The 13,371-nt window shown below is 48.6% G+C and overlaps 3 protein-coding genes across 3 annotated transcripts; 1 reads left to right on the top strand and 2 right to left on the bottom strand.

The window, feature by feature from the left end:
* The first annotated feature begins 369 nt into the window (after nucleotides 1-369).
* On the top strand, nucleotides 370-2,298 carry LOC109784856 (short-chain dehydrogenase TIC 32 B, chloroplastic). The gene is made up of 5 exons (XM_020343467.3): nucleotides 370-789; nucleotides 889-1,140; nucleotides 1,250-1,419; nucleotides 1,650-1,696; nucleotides 1,782-2,298. Exons 1-5 carry the CDS (start codon nucleotides 410-412, stop codon nucleotides 2,028-2,030), a joined length of 1,098 nt encoding a protein of 365 aa, XP_020199056.1. The 5' UTR covers nucleotides 370-409; the 3' UTR covers nucleotides 2,031-2,298.
* Nucleotides 2,299-3,738: 1,440 nt separating this feature from the next.
* On the bottom strand, nucleotides 3,739-6,163 carry LOC109784864 (BTB/POZ domain-containing protein At3g05675). Its single transcript, XM_020343478.4, has 2 exons — nucleotides 6,011-6,163; nucleotides 3,739-5,276 (listed from the first exon to the last, which is right to left on the bottom strand). The coding sequence occupies exon 2, from the start codon at nucleotides 5,196-5,198 to the stop codon at nucleotides 3,879-3,881; it is 1,320 nt and encodes a 439-aa protein (XP_020199067.1). The 5' UTR covers nucleotides 5,199-5,276; nucleotides 6,011-6,163; the 3' UTR covers nucleotides 3,739-3,878.
* Nucleotides 6,164-6,439: 276 nt separating this feature from the next.
* LOC120969932 (uncharacterized) lies at nucleotides 6,440-12,554 on the bottom strand. The gene is made up of 2 exons (XM_040397284.2): nucleotides 10,571-12,554; nucleotides 6,440-6,759 (listed from the first exon to the last, which is right to left on the bottom strand). The coding sequence occupies exons 1-2, from the start codon at nucleotides 11,802-11,804 to the stop codon at nucleotides 6,614-6,616; spliced, it is 1,380 nt and encodes a 459-aa protein (XP_040253218.2). The 5' UTR covers nucleotides 11,805-12,554; the 3' UTR covers nucleotides 6,440-6,613.
* Between the last annotated feature and the right edge of the window lie 817 nt (nucleotides 12,555-13,371).

A 13,371-nucleotide genomic window follows, 5' to 3' on the forward strand; every position in this document is an offset into this window, starting at 1 on the left:
ATTCCATACCTCAAAATTTCAGAATTTTTTTATTTTTCGTAGTATTTTTAATGAATTTACTATTCATGTGGGTGCGCGCGCACCCATGTTCATTTTTGTATTTTTGCGTTTTTAACATCAGTACAATGTCAAAAACGCTCTTATATTATGAAACGGAGGGAGTAGCTACCAAATTTATTGAACAACGGAGAAATCGATCGTTGGTACGTGCAGTCTGCAGTGCATGTCGCTGTCCAGAGCACCTAGTGCAACTCAGCGACGCACCGTGCGTCCGTGCGCGCGCGCGTGTGCACTCGACAGAGGAGCTTCATCTTCATCGTCTCTCCGGCCGGCTATTTATACCCCCGTCCACCTCTCTCACCACACCACTCTCCACCCATCTCTCTCCCCCTCTCTGCCTCCTCCCTCCATGAGCGCCATGCTGAGCTCGCTGAGGTACCTGGCCGGCTCGGCGGGCCCGAGCGGCTACGGCTCGCGCACCACCGCGGACGAGGCCACCCTGCCCGCCGGCGACCTGAGCCACATCACCGCCATCGTCACCGGCGCGACCTCGGGCATCGGCGCCGAGACGGCCCGCGTGCTGGCCCGGCGCGGCGCCAGGCTCGTGCTCCCGGCGCGCAACCTCAAGGCGGCCGAGGAGACCCGCGCCCGCATCCTCGCCGACCTCGGGGACGCCGGCTCCGGCGGCGGCCGCGTCGTGGTGCTCCCGCTCGACCTCTCCTCCCTCGCCTCCGTCCGCCGCTTCGTCCACCGCTTCCTCGCCCTCCGCCTCCCCCTCAACCTCCTCATGTACGTCCGTCCCCGATCCTCATCCATTCACCGTCGTCTCCGCCGCCGGCGATCGCCGTGACGAAAACTGACCGATCGGCTCTACGCATGTGCGTGCAGAAACAACGCGGGGCAGTACGCGGAGCGGTTCGCGGTGTCGGAGGACGGCGTGGAGATGACCTTCGCCACCAACTACCTGGGCCACTTCCTGCTCACGGAGCTGCTTCTGCCCGCCATGGCGGACACGGCCAGGGCCACCGGCGTGCAGGGCCGCGTCGTGAACGTCTCCTCCACCGTGCACGCCTGGTTCGCCGCCGACGCCGGCGACGACGGGCCCCTCGCCTACCTCCACCGCGTCACCCGCAAGGCCACGTACGTCATTTAATTACCTTCGTATTAATCACCGCCGTACTATGTATGTATCTATGGTGCTTCGAGATTCACGTGAGTCCTCTGCCGGAAACTTGATGGCCCTCTGCAGGCCGTACGATCCGACGCGGGCCTACGCGCTGTCCAAGCTCGCCAACGTGCTCCACACCACGGCCCTCGCCGGCCGGCTCAGGGAGATGGGCGCCGACGTCACCGCCAACTGCGTCCACCCCGGCATCGTCCGCACCCGCCTCATCCGCGACCGCGCCGGCCTCGTCACCAGTACGTCCTCGTCGCCGTCCTCCTCCTCCTCCCCTCTTGTTTCGCGAAAATAATCCGAAGTCGAAAAACACCGTCGGGTGTCGATGTGAGGCTGGCACGTGGGCCCAGGTGCCACGTGTCAGCCTCACACCGCATCGACGACGGAGTTTTCCGACTCGAGGAGTCAACAAATAAACGTACAATGGCAAATGGTGATCTTATTGTACCCTGGAACAACTTGGCCACTGCAGACACGGTGTTCTTCCTGGCGTCCAAGCTCCTCAAGACGGTCCCCCAGGTCAGTCACTCTCATTTCACTTCAGGATCTTCAGCCGATCAACAGTTTCTACGCCGGAATCCTGACCCTCGTGTGTATGTCCCAGGCGGCGGCGACGACGTGCTACGCGGCGGTGCACCCGGCGGTGGCGGGGGTGTCGGGGAGGTACTTCGCCGACTGCAACGAGGCGGCGCCGTCGAGGTTGGCGTCCAGCGCCGAGGAGGCCTCCAGGCTGTGGAGCTTCTCCGAGGCCATCACCGCCGAGAAGGAGAAGGAGGAGAGTGCTCTTCCCGTCACCAGCTTCAGGTTTCAGGTCCAGAGCTCCAACGCCGACCGCGGCATGGCCATTGCATAGGGATCCAAGCACCGTAAATTTAGTTTTGATCGACGAACACGAACGGCTACAAGATGCCGCAGAACCTTAAATTGGAGGCTACCAAAGTTAGTGCAAAGTTGAGTCGCTTATTTTGGGACGGAGGGAGTATTACAGTAGAATTAGTATAGCAGTAGCATATATACATATAATATACCATGTACTATGAGAGTATATATAGCTGTAAATACATACCATATGTATACTGTCACTGCGAATGTGCAATATAATGCTAGTGTGTTCCTGAGCAGCCTCCTCTGAATCTGCATGTCACATGCCGACCTTCCCTGCCCATCAATCACACACACACGCACACTAGATTACAATAGATTAGCTCAAATGTTCAACTCCACTAGCACAGCATGAATAATTATCCAGCCCATTGAGCTACATCCTACATAGATACTCTTCTTTTTAGGTTGGCACCCCGCATTAGTGCACTTCATCCACTGTTTGCACGTCAGCTAATCATGCCAGGAATCAAACCAACCGCTTGTATGTAACTGAAGAGAAAAGGGGGCCTTGGATTTGGTTCCCAGTCCCAAATGGAGCAGCTTGCAAATTTCTTAAAATCTCACGACGCACGGGCGAAAAAAAGCCATCGATAAAAAAAAGAGAGAGAGAGATTGATTATTAGCACGGAAAAACCCTTGTTAATCATCCGCTTTACGTTCCACTACGAGGAAAGCTTTGCTTTTTCAGCTAGCCCTAACACATCAGGAGATTGGCAGGATTAAGCTGGATGGCCAATTGCCTTGCTAGCAATCATTTCCTGCCCCTCCCCTGCTAATCATAATCATAATCACAATCGTAAAACAAAGCGGCTTTCGACGAATTAAGCTCGTAACCGAACCTACTATGCGTACTTAACCAAGTGCTGGGAATGATGTTAGGATATGATTAGCGCAAGATTGGCCTCATGATTGCCTCAATCAGTTGCAGGTTATGGCTAAAAGAAAGGCTGAGAAGATTCCTGTGCTGCAATGGGACAACTAAATGAATGCCCTGCTTTCACAGAAGTTGCCAAACCCCAAATGGGTTTTGTTTGATTGAGTAGGAGGTCAAGTGGGCTAATGATGCATGAGTAGTAGCTGGGTTAGGATGCAGTGGCCCGTAATTTAGTGTTGTTTTCGAATCGAGCGGTTTAGTGAAGACAATGATCTCTAGCAACTAAATTTCCAAACCCATCTGATGCATGGTCCACCTCCATTAAGCTGTACAAGAATGCTAAAGAACGACTTTCCCGGCCTCTTAACACATATTGCAAAGCACAAACTTGATAACCAAAGAATATAGGAAAGGAAAAGGAAATTGGTAGGCACATGGTGAACACCATAAAGCCTGATAAGCATTTTGATTATTTTATTCGGCAGGGATTTTTTTTTTCCCTATCAGCTTTTTCTTAGAGGAAGTTTTTGGCCATGGAACCAAGAAAGCATGCCAGAGAACAAAGTCCTTCAGGATCCATGCTTAAAAGGTCCTCAGGAACAAAAGGTATACCAGACCTGGTTGGAACTGGGAATCAATCGGTCCAGGAACTCTTAACCTGGTTTACAATGTAATAAGAAAGAAAAAAAATCAACATGAGTATCACTAAAACAATAATTATAGGCTTTTCGACACCGAGGATGCTCAGATATCTCTGCACGAGTATAATTAATAGATAAACCGGTAATTTGCAACAAGAACATACTGCAGAAGAACTGAACTGTATAGAACATGGGTGATGGTTTTACAACATCCACAACAACAACATCCAACAATGAGAATTTGGTTGGTATAACCGGCTAGTATCACTCTTACAGTCTACAATTAAAACAATGGCAAGCCTTACAAGCTGATAGGGTTGCAACCCTTATCTGTCGCCCCATTCAGCCGCCTGATTGCTGTTTTGCTGCGGTAACACCACATCTCAAACGCCTCGGTGAGGTCAGGGTATCTGAACTTGTCTGCTTTCTGCATCCAGTCCGACAGGATATCCGACTGGTCACCTGAAGGCAATGCTAAAATCAATGAAACAATTGCGCTCTCGATGTTCTGGCACAAGCCCGCGTCCATCTGAGGAAATGCCTCGTCTTTCGCCTTGGCATCAAGGAAGCGCTTTGTCGTCCGGATGTACGGGAGCCATGTCTTCACAAGATGCGTTCTGGATGTTGACGGGAGAATCACAGAGCCATAGCCAACAGCATCCAAGGCCTTTCCAGTCACTTCTATAAGCTTCGTCTTCACAGTCCACAGACCTGAGCTATACTTCTCGTCCTGAACCACCGAGACAACATGGTCTGAGATTTCTAACCAGCCAGAAACAAACTCGTTCATCAGCTCAATCTTTGACAAGACGGTGGTTATCCAGTCAATGTCAACTAAGCTGCGCACAATCCTTTGCTCTGCTTGTTCAGGCAATTTATCAAACTCTGAGGCCAAGAGATCCAGTCCAGTCCTAAGTGTTGAGAACAGCTTTGTCAAACCTTCCCTCAGGACAGACCTAACATCTTCATCCATCATAACAATTGCAGGGTCATCACCATCATGGAGCATGAAGTCAATCTGCTCTTGAGCAGCAGTCTTGAGGTCATCGAATAAAGGAGCAGCTGAAGTCTCCATGGACGTAGCGAAGCGCACAGCGGAGATGAAAACAGTCTTGACAGCGTTCGCACTGGGAGCTTGCAAACGGGCTAACAAAGGTGCAGCAGCTTCTGGGGCCAGGGTCTGAGCAAACTGTAAAATCTCTTCCTCCTCCTTTTCGTCCCAGGAAGCAGATTCAAGATACCCGATGCAGGTTTCGGCGACGAACTCGGATTTGAGAGAGATCGCTGCTCGAAGAACGCCAAGAGCCGACTTAACGGAGGTGATTGCGTCCTCAATCGATTCTCTCGAAAGATACATAAACTTCAACAACTTGACATAATGGTCATACTCAGCCCTCGGGCACTGGACTTGAATGCAGTTGTTATTGCTACCACCAGAACGAGCATCGCTTTGACCCAGCAAGTCCGCGAAATACTTGCTCCTGGCGGAGAGGACGGACGAGTGGCAGGGAAACCGTTCTGGCTGCTCGCCGCGCCCGCCGGTCCTTGTAAAGCAAACACGGACATCGCTCGTAGACTCGTCAGCAAACTTGTATCCATCAACAGCATCAACCGTCTCCATGTGTGATCTATAAAGTATACCCTGGAGATGAGTGGCAGCAATCTTCCACCTTCATTTGCAACAAGAAACCCCACAAGCCTGCACAAACATCATGAAAATACGATCAGTTGTTTCGACCACGGGTGCAAAACAGAAGTGCTGGTTATAAATCCTATGACATTAATACCAAAACCAAAGAAATGGAAACAAACAACACACTTCTCGGCGTCTGAATCTTAATCCGATTTAGAGTCGGCATCCGAATCTGAATCCGATTTAGAGTCGGCATCCAGACACCCGGTTAACTACGCAACCTTGCCTTATTTAGATCGTTTCGTCCGCTTCAGGGGTACTAACTAACGGCACCGTAACGCCAGAACACTACCGAGAACACCCACAAATTGATCAGAGCTAGCAGCAATTGACATACTGCCCATAGCTGACACACCTGCCTCTGTTCTGCCCCAGGAAAGCAACACCCCATTTCCTCACACCTGGGCCGAAAATCGATACGCGGATGTTGCAGATCCGCGGGCACCATGTGCGCTAAAGCTAAGGAGGAACCGAGGGGGTTCATCGGAGTATCTACAACCGGTGGTCTGTAACTGGAACCCACCCGTCCTCCGCCCCGACCGAGCAAAACCGACCCCTACGCGATCATCGGGGACCGAAGCCGGCGGCACGAGGACGCTTCACCGGCGCGTCCTCCCTAACCGGCGCTTCTACCGACGGTGCCCCGCCCAGATTTGAGCGCGGCCGCGGCGAAATCCGCGACGGGGAAGAAGGCGGCGGGCGGGGTGGGTGGGTGGATGGATGGATCGGGGGCGCGGTACCTAAGGAAGCCGGCTGATCGCCGCTCCGGCGGAGGGAGGGAGGGCGAGGGTCCGCGGTGCTCGTCGCCGTCGCCGGGGAGGGAGTGAGGGGGGGAAGCGGTGGCCGGTGGGGATGGGGATGGGGGCGGGGTGTGGGCGTTGCAACTTGGGGGCGAGTGGTGGGATGGGAAGGGGGGGTGCACGTGGTGGGGGAGCGGATGGCCGGGCTCCATCTGGCCCGTCCGTTTCCGATCGGGCCGCCACCTGGCCAGCGGACCATAGATGGATAGACATCCACGCCGACCTCGCGCCCACAGGTGCACAGCGCCGACCGAAAACTTTTTTTTTTGAATGAAAAGGGGTTTCCCCGCCCCGACTTTATTAAGGCAAGGCAAAACGGCAACCAACATAAGACTATTTAACAACGCTCGGCGGCAACCGGAGAGTAGCTGCCACAGATAGAAGAAACAAAGACTGAGCTGCCCTATTACAAGTTTCAAGAAGGTCCAGCTAGGGTACATAACCAGGTGACAGACATGCCAGTCGACACAAATAAGCTAAAATAGCAAACTAGAGAGCATCACCCAGCGGCGCCCCTGGTAGCAGCATCACCGCCACGCGATCCTAAGCAATTCCTTTCTTCGATGATCCAAAAGTCTTAAGCAATGGAGAAGAAGCGCACCCTGAGCCTCTGAACATAAGATTTTCCACTTCCTGATCATTGCCCCCAACAGGTCCAAAACACATCGTATACTTCGTCATCTTCTCCCCTGGAAAACAAAGTCATTTCGAAATCGCCATAAGCTCCACAAGGTAGCAGCAGTGACAATATTTAAAGCTTCACAGTATTTTCTCCTCTTCCAGAAAGAAGACAGCAGTTCAAAAGATTCAGGTGCAGAAATATTAAAGCTATCAGCTACCACCTCCCAAGCATGTCTGGCAACAATGCAATCAAAAAATAGATGCTGGATGGTTTCAGGTTCACTACAGAAGACACACGACATGTCATTCACATGTCTGCGCTTGGCCAAATTATCCCTAGTTAAGCTCTTATTGTAGTAGATCAACCAGAGAAAAACATGAATATTGGGTGGAACTCTAATTTTCCAAATATCATCTTTGATAGCAGAAACTATCCCACCAAAGTTAATCATTTTATAAAATGATTTGACAGAATATTTGTTAGATGATTCTAGCAACCAAACTGGCTAGTCTGGGGAATCAGACAGGCACACTGGCTCGACCACCTTGATGAGCTCCTCCCATCTTTTTAGAGTGCTTTCCATCACACACCTTCTAAAAGTTAAGTGCAGTTCCCCATCCACCCAAACCTGTGCAAGAGTAGAGTCTTGTTGTTGACAGATAGTAAACAAGTCCCAAAATGAAGTTTTAAGAGAACAGTCCCCAACCCAGGTGTCATGCCAGAAGGCAATACTCTTACCATCTCCAGGAATCCATCTATAGAAATTTCTAGAGGCTGCAAGAGCCCATGACAAACTTTTCATAAATGGGGACCCCAGGGTTACCCTAGTATTAAAGAAATTAGGGCTGGAAGTGTTATACTTGTAGTTTAACATCTTCTTCCAGTCACTATCCCTGTCATCATAAAATCTTTTCCCCCATGAGGCTAGAAGGGCCATGTTGAATTCTCTAAGATTTGGGACCCCCATACCCCCAAACTCTTTCCTTCTGGAAATCAACCCCCAATTAGCAAGATGGTATTTATGATTATCACCCATATTCCCCCAAAAGAAGTGTGACATTTGGGATGTAATCATATCAATAACCCATTTGGGAAATTTCATAATAGACATCAGGTAAGCAGGAATGCTAGCAATGCAAGTGGTAAGCAGAATCAGTTTCCCTCTATATGAGAGAAATCTCCCCAACCATCCAAAAATGTTTTTGATAATTCTGTCAATAATGGGTTGGAGGTCCTCCCTTCTAAGTTTTTTAAAGTGAAGGGGGACACCTAAATATTTAAAGGGGAAATCCCCAAGCTGGCAACAGAAAACCTGGGCAAAATCCTTAGATAATTTATCAGAGATATTAATAGCATGAAGATCACTTTTATGGAAATTAATTTTCAAACCAGATAAATTTTCAAAGCAGGATAAAATCCACTTCAAGTTCTTGGCATACTCTAAAGAGTTATCCAGGAATAGGATGGTATCATCAGGATATTGCAAGCTGATCACCCCACCTGGGAAGGCGTGGGGTAGCAATCCACAAATCAAACCACTATTGGCAGCTTTATGGAGCATTTTAGAAAAGACATCAGCTACTAGATTGAATAGGAGGGGTAAGTGAGGATCACCCTGTTTCAATCCTTTTCCCCCAGAGAACTGGGGACCATTAGAGTCATTGATTCTAACCTGAAAAGTCCCTTGGTGGATAGTAGACATCACCCAATTCACCCACTTACTACCAAAGCCTCCAGAAAGAACCATTTCTTTCAGGAAGTCCCAACTGACTCTATCATACGCTTTCTCATAGTCAAGTTTAAGAATCAGGCCAGCAGACCCTGATCTATGAATTTCATGAATGACCTCATGGGCCATAACCACACTCTCCAGAATGAATCTGCCCTTAATGAACGCAGTTTGGTTGGATGAGATAAGCTTGTCACATAAGGGGGAAACCCTAGTAGTCATAGCTTTAAAGAAAATTTTAACAGCACAGTTACTAAGGCTGATAGGCCTAAAGTTCTTCATATCTCTGGCCATAGGTATTTTTGGAATAAGAGTAATGATGGCATGATTCAACTTATATATATCAAGTCTACCACTCTCAAAGTCTCTAACCATCCACATAAAGTCATTTTTAATCAGATCCCAAAATGTTTGATAAAATAAAAAGGAAAGGCCATCAGGGCCAGGGGCTCCACTAGCATAAGAGCTCATCATAGCTTGTTTAATTTCCTCTTCAGTAAAAGGTCTCTCTAGATGTTCTCTCTCATCATCGTTAACTAATTCATCCTCAGCCCAAAAGTCAGCATCCAAATGGATGTCATGTTTAGGTTCAAAAGCAAACAAATCTTTGTAAAAAGAAGTGGCAACCTCAAGCATCTCCTGGGTTGAATTGACCACACCATTAGGACTGTTCAGTTCAGAAAGATGGTTCTTCCTATGTCTGTGGTTAGCAAGGGCTTGAAAATAAGCATTATTTCTATCCCCCTCTAAGATTTTTCTGTCCCTAGATCTCTGCCAAAGAGCAGTCTCCTCTTTCTTCCACACTTCATCCAGTTCTTTTTTAATCTCCTTCATCCTGTCATAGTCAGACATAGACAGTTGTTGGGTTTCTGACATGACATCAAGTTTGTCAAACTCCAAAAGGAGTGCCCTCTTTTTTTTTCTTCAATGCTGCCTCTCTATTAATACTCCATCCTTTAGTTTTCTTCCTGAGAACTCTAGTCTTAAGCATCCAGTTATCAGTTGAGGATTTGGATGAAGACACAGAGTTCCAGGCATCTACGACCATTTGATGAAAGCCTGGCTGGGAGAGCCACCATTTTTCAAACCTAAAAGGTTTGGGGTTGGATGGAGTTCTAGCACCAGTATCAGTGACTAAGGGAGTATGATCGCTCCCCACCCTGGGAAGGGCTGACAGGGTGGAAAAAGGAAAATGAGCATCCTAGTTCACAGAAATGAACACTCTATCTAATACAGCAAACACAGGGGAAGTCTGGTTATTAGACCATGTGAATATCCTGTTAGAGATAGAAATCTCCATCAAGGCCCATATGTTGATCCAGTCATTAAACAAAAATGCAGTCTGTTGATTAACTAAACCACTACTTTTTTCTTTATCATTCATAATCAAGTTGAAATCACCACAAATCATGATAGGATAAGAAGCATTTGATAGAGTATCATGCAACTCAGCTATAAAATCGATCTTGAGTTCAGCATAAGCAGACCCATAGACTAGCACCATTTGCCAGACAAAACCATCAGTTTTATTTTTAACAGTAGCAATGATGGAAATTTTTTGATTAATAAAACCAACCACCTCAAAAATTATTTTCTTAAAACCCACAAGGATCCCCCCAGCAGTATTATCAGCTGGCAAAAAATGCCATATGAAATTATCAAATCTATCAATAGCTTTGAGGAAACCCTCAGAAATATGCTCCTTCTTAGTTTCTTGAAAACCAATAAAATCAGGATCAGATTTAGCAATAGTATCACAAAGGCACTGTATCTTCCCATGTTGCCCTAGTCCTCTAATGTTCCAAATTAGACCTATCATAACTAATTAATTTTGAAAGGGTGGGATAAGCCACAAGGCCTAGCTTTAGTTAGCACAACAGGTGTCCCCCTAGTAGCATCAGAAGTGCCAACTGGCTCCAAGGGAAGGACACCATTAGGTGTACTAGCTAAATCATTAGAGTCAAAATCAAGATTATCAGGGAGCACAATTTCAGGATTATTATTGGCGAACACCAAACACCTCTCTTTCTCCACAGCTATCATATCATCAATGGTCAGAGATTTTTGATTACCACCCCCCCAATTATCAAATTCATTTGACTTATTTGATTAGCAAGAATAGATTTATCCATAGTAGAAAAGGATTTACCTTTGAATGTTTGTGGAATCTCCAAGTTCTTCTTCATTTTATATGCAGCAGCTTTCTCCATGATGTTCACATAGCCATGCCCCCTAGTAGCAGGCCTTTTAGCTAGCACAGGACCCCATTTAGGCTTCTTCTCATGGATATTCTCATCATTTTTTTTGGTTTGGTTAAGTGATTCCAACAGGGATCTCTTCCAAGACTCACTCTGTAGGATTTGGACAGCCTCAAGAGGGAGAACCCCCAACTCTTCTTCCTTTGAATCCTCATTTTCAGAGTCAGAAACATCAACTGATCTTAACAGATCCTCACAGTATTCCATACTACCAATATTCTTCTCAAGAGTTATGTAAGCAGCATTTTCCCCAAGTAGAGAATTTTCTGGTATCATCATTTTTCCATCCTTCCTTTCCTCCTCACCAGACATGTGGTTCTGTTCTTTGAGGTCACCAGCAAAGCCAGACTTGTGCCCATCAGATGATGCATCATCAAAATCAACAGCAGCCAAAGCACATTTCATGATGAACTCCTCCTGATCAGCATCATTCCCATACCCCATAGGTGTAACCACCCCCCTTTGACTACCAGACTTGTTTGAAGATACCTGTTTAGTTGTAAAATTAGCTTTGTCTAATTCATCAATTGCCTGATCATCCTCACCTGATCCTTCAGAAGCATGCTCCTCCTGAGCTCCATTCTCTTTTCCAGTCTGTTCTTTCTCAGCACCCCCACCTTCCTCATTACCATCTTCATCCTCATCCAAATCAATGACAGAGTCAACACCTCCTGCTTGCTCAAAACCTTCCACAGTAAAGCCAAGTAGGAACAGTTTTTTCTTCATCTCAATCAATCTCTCAAAAGGAATTTTGGTTGGGTCTCTGCAGGCTATTTTGATTCTGACGTTCTCAAAAAGAGTTCTGAACATACCATTCCAGTCCACATCTGTAAGCACTCCAAACAGTGAAGCAACTTGGGCAAACACCTTCCAGGTACACCACTTTGGGGGAATCCCCTCAATCAGCACCCAGGCTTCAATCAACTCTCCAAAAGGCTCACAACCCCCTTTCCATTCAGTTAGTGTCACATTCACATCTTGCGGCAGGGAGAACCCAGGTAATTCAATTAGGTCTTCCACTTTCTTCCAAGGAGGAAATCTAACTAAAAATGTCTTACTGAAGAGACCTCTGATTTGCCAAGGCCAGTGTTTAGTTTTGCAAAAGGTAGCAGATAACAGTTCCATCAGCTTAGCACAGTCCACTTCTCCTTTCAGGATGTTAACCACCGCACAGTTCTGGAAGTTTAGCTATTTCGACTCATTTGCAACAGGAACATCTACATGGTAGAAACCAAGACCTTGAGCTCCACTACCAAAAAAGGCAGCAGTAGGTTGAATCTTAGACCACGCTGCACAGTTATTCACATTGTGATTCTGCTGACAAATAAAGCAGGCTTTCGGCTTCACGCAATTCCCCACGTAATGCCCAGGTCCACCACAATTAAAACAGATAATGTCCTTATACCTAGGATCAAGGACTTGTTCCACTCCAACCTCGACAGATTGGGATGATTGTACCTGAGCGGAACCAGCAGTGAAGGCTGTAGATCTGGTGGGCTTGGGGGCAGGGACAGGTTCCTTTGCGGCAGGCGCAGTTGGTTTCCGCCCAGCAAAGGAAGTGGGTTTCTGTCCCGCTCCTTTGGACTGACCAGCAGAGGGATTGCTGCTCCCTCCTGCACGGCGGTCGGCCATCTTCACCCCTCGCTTGACAGCTTCTGCGAAAGAAATTGAACCAGGGCCAATCCCTTCGCGAACCACTTTGATTTGTTTTGGAGGTGGGTCAAATGGTCGACGGGACGCAGGGAAGCAATCCGCAGCCAAGAAGGAGTTTTTCTCAACCAAATCTCTCCGGATCCAGCAAAGGAATCCGGTTTTCGGTGGAACTTGTGGCTGCAGGGTAGGGTTTCTAGGGTGGCGGCGGCGAGGGGGGGGGGGGATGAGCCAGAGCTGGCCGAAGTTCTCCTCCACATTATCTAGGGAATCAGCTTTACGTATTCCCCTCGCCCTTGCCGCTTTCTCACCAACCACACGTAAATTGAGTGTGGGGCCAGGGACACCTGGATTCAGAGGAGGGGCATGACAGGGCGACGCCGCCTCAGCTTTTTGGGTGGATTTTAAACTAAGGCCAAGCCCCTCGCCGGAGACCACCTCCGACGAGGTCTCACCAGCTGCAGAAGCAGCAACGCAATCCTTACTATTACTAGCATCAGGAGGGAGAACCCTCGATTCTAACACCAAATCCTGGACAGGCGACCGAGAAATCTGAGCATCACAAACTTGTATCCCTCGACGGCGCAAACGAAAATCCCGCAAACGAGCCTTAAGAATCAAATTAGCACGGAGATGCAAACCTAACTCACCAGGCCAAGGCGGGGGATCGATGGGTCGTCGCTGTGTCTGAACCAGTCGGGGCAGCCGATCTACTGGTGGCGTGGGGGCCAAACGGTCCCCGGCGGGATGAACTCCGGGGGGATGTTGGCGATCCCCTCCCACGATGGTGGCCTGATGTTGAGCCTCGAAGGATTCGCCGTCCTGAAGTTCTCCCAGCGGGCGGCCTGCCGTGGATCCGGTGACTCCGCCTCTTGGATCGCCCAAAACAGCAGCTCCACATCCTCGCAGCCGTCGTCGCCGATGAAGCGCGCGCGCTCGACGAAGTTCGCGTGGCGGAGGATGTGCATGTGAATCTCCCCCACTCGTCGCGGTCGGGGAAGCGCTCCCGCACCACCCGACGCATCTCGCGGCGGGCCTCCGG

Source organism: Aegilops tauschii, chromosome 7 (assembly GCF_002575655.3).
Source record: "Aegilops tauschii subsp. strangulata cultivar AL8/78 chromosome 7, Aet v6.0, whole genome shotgun sequence".
NCBI classification, from domain to species: Eukaryota; Viridiplantae; Streptophyta; class Magnoliopsida; order Poales; family Poaceae; genus Aegilops; species Aegilops tauschii.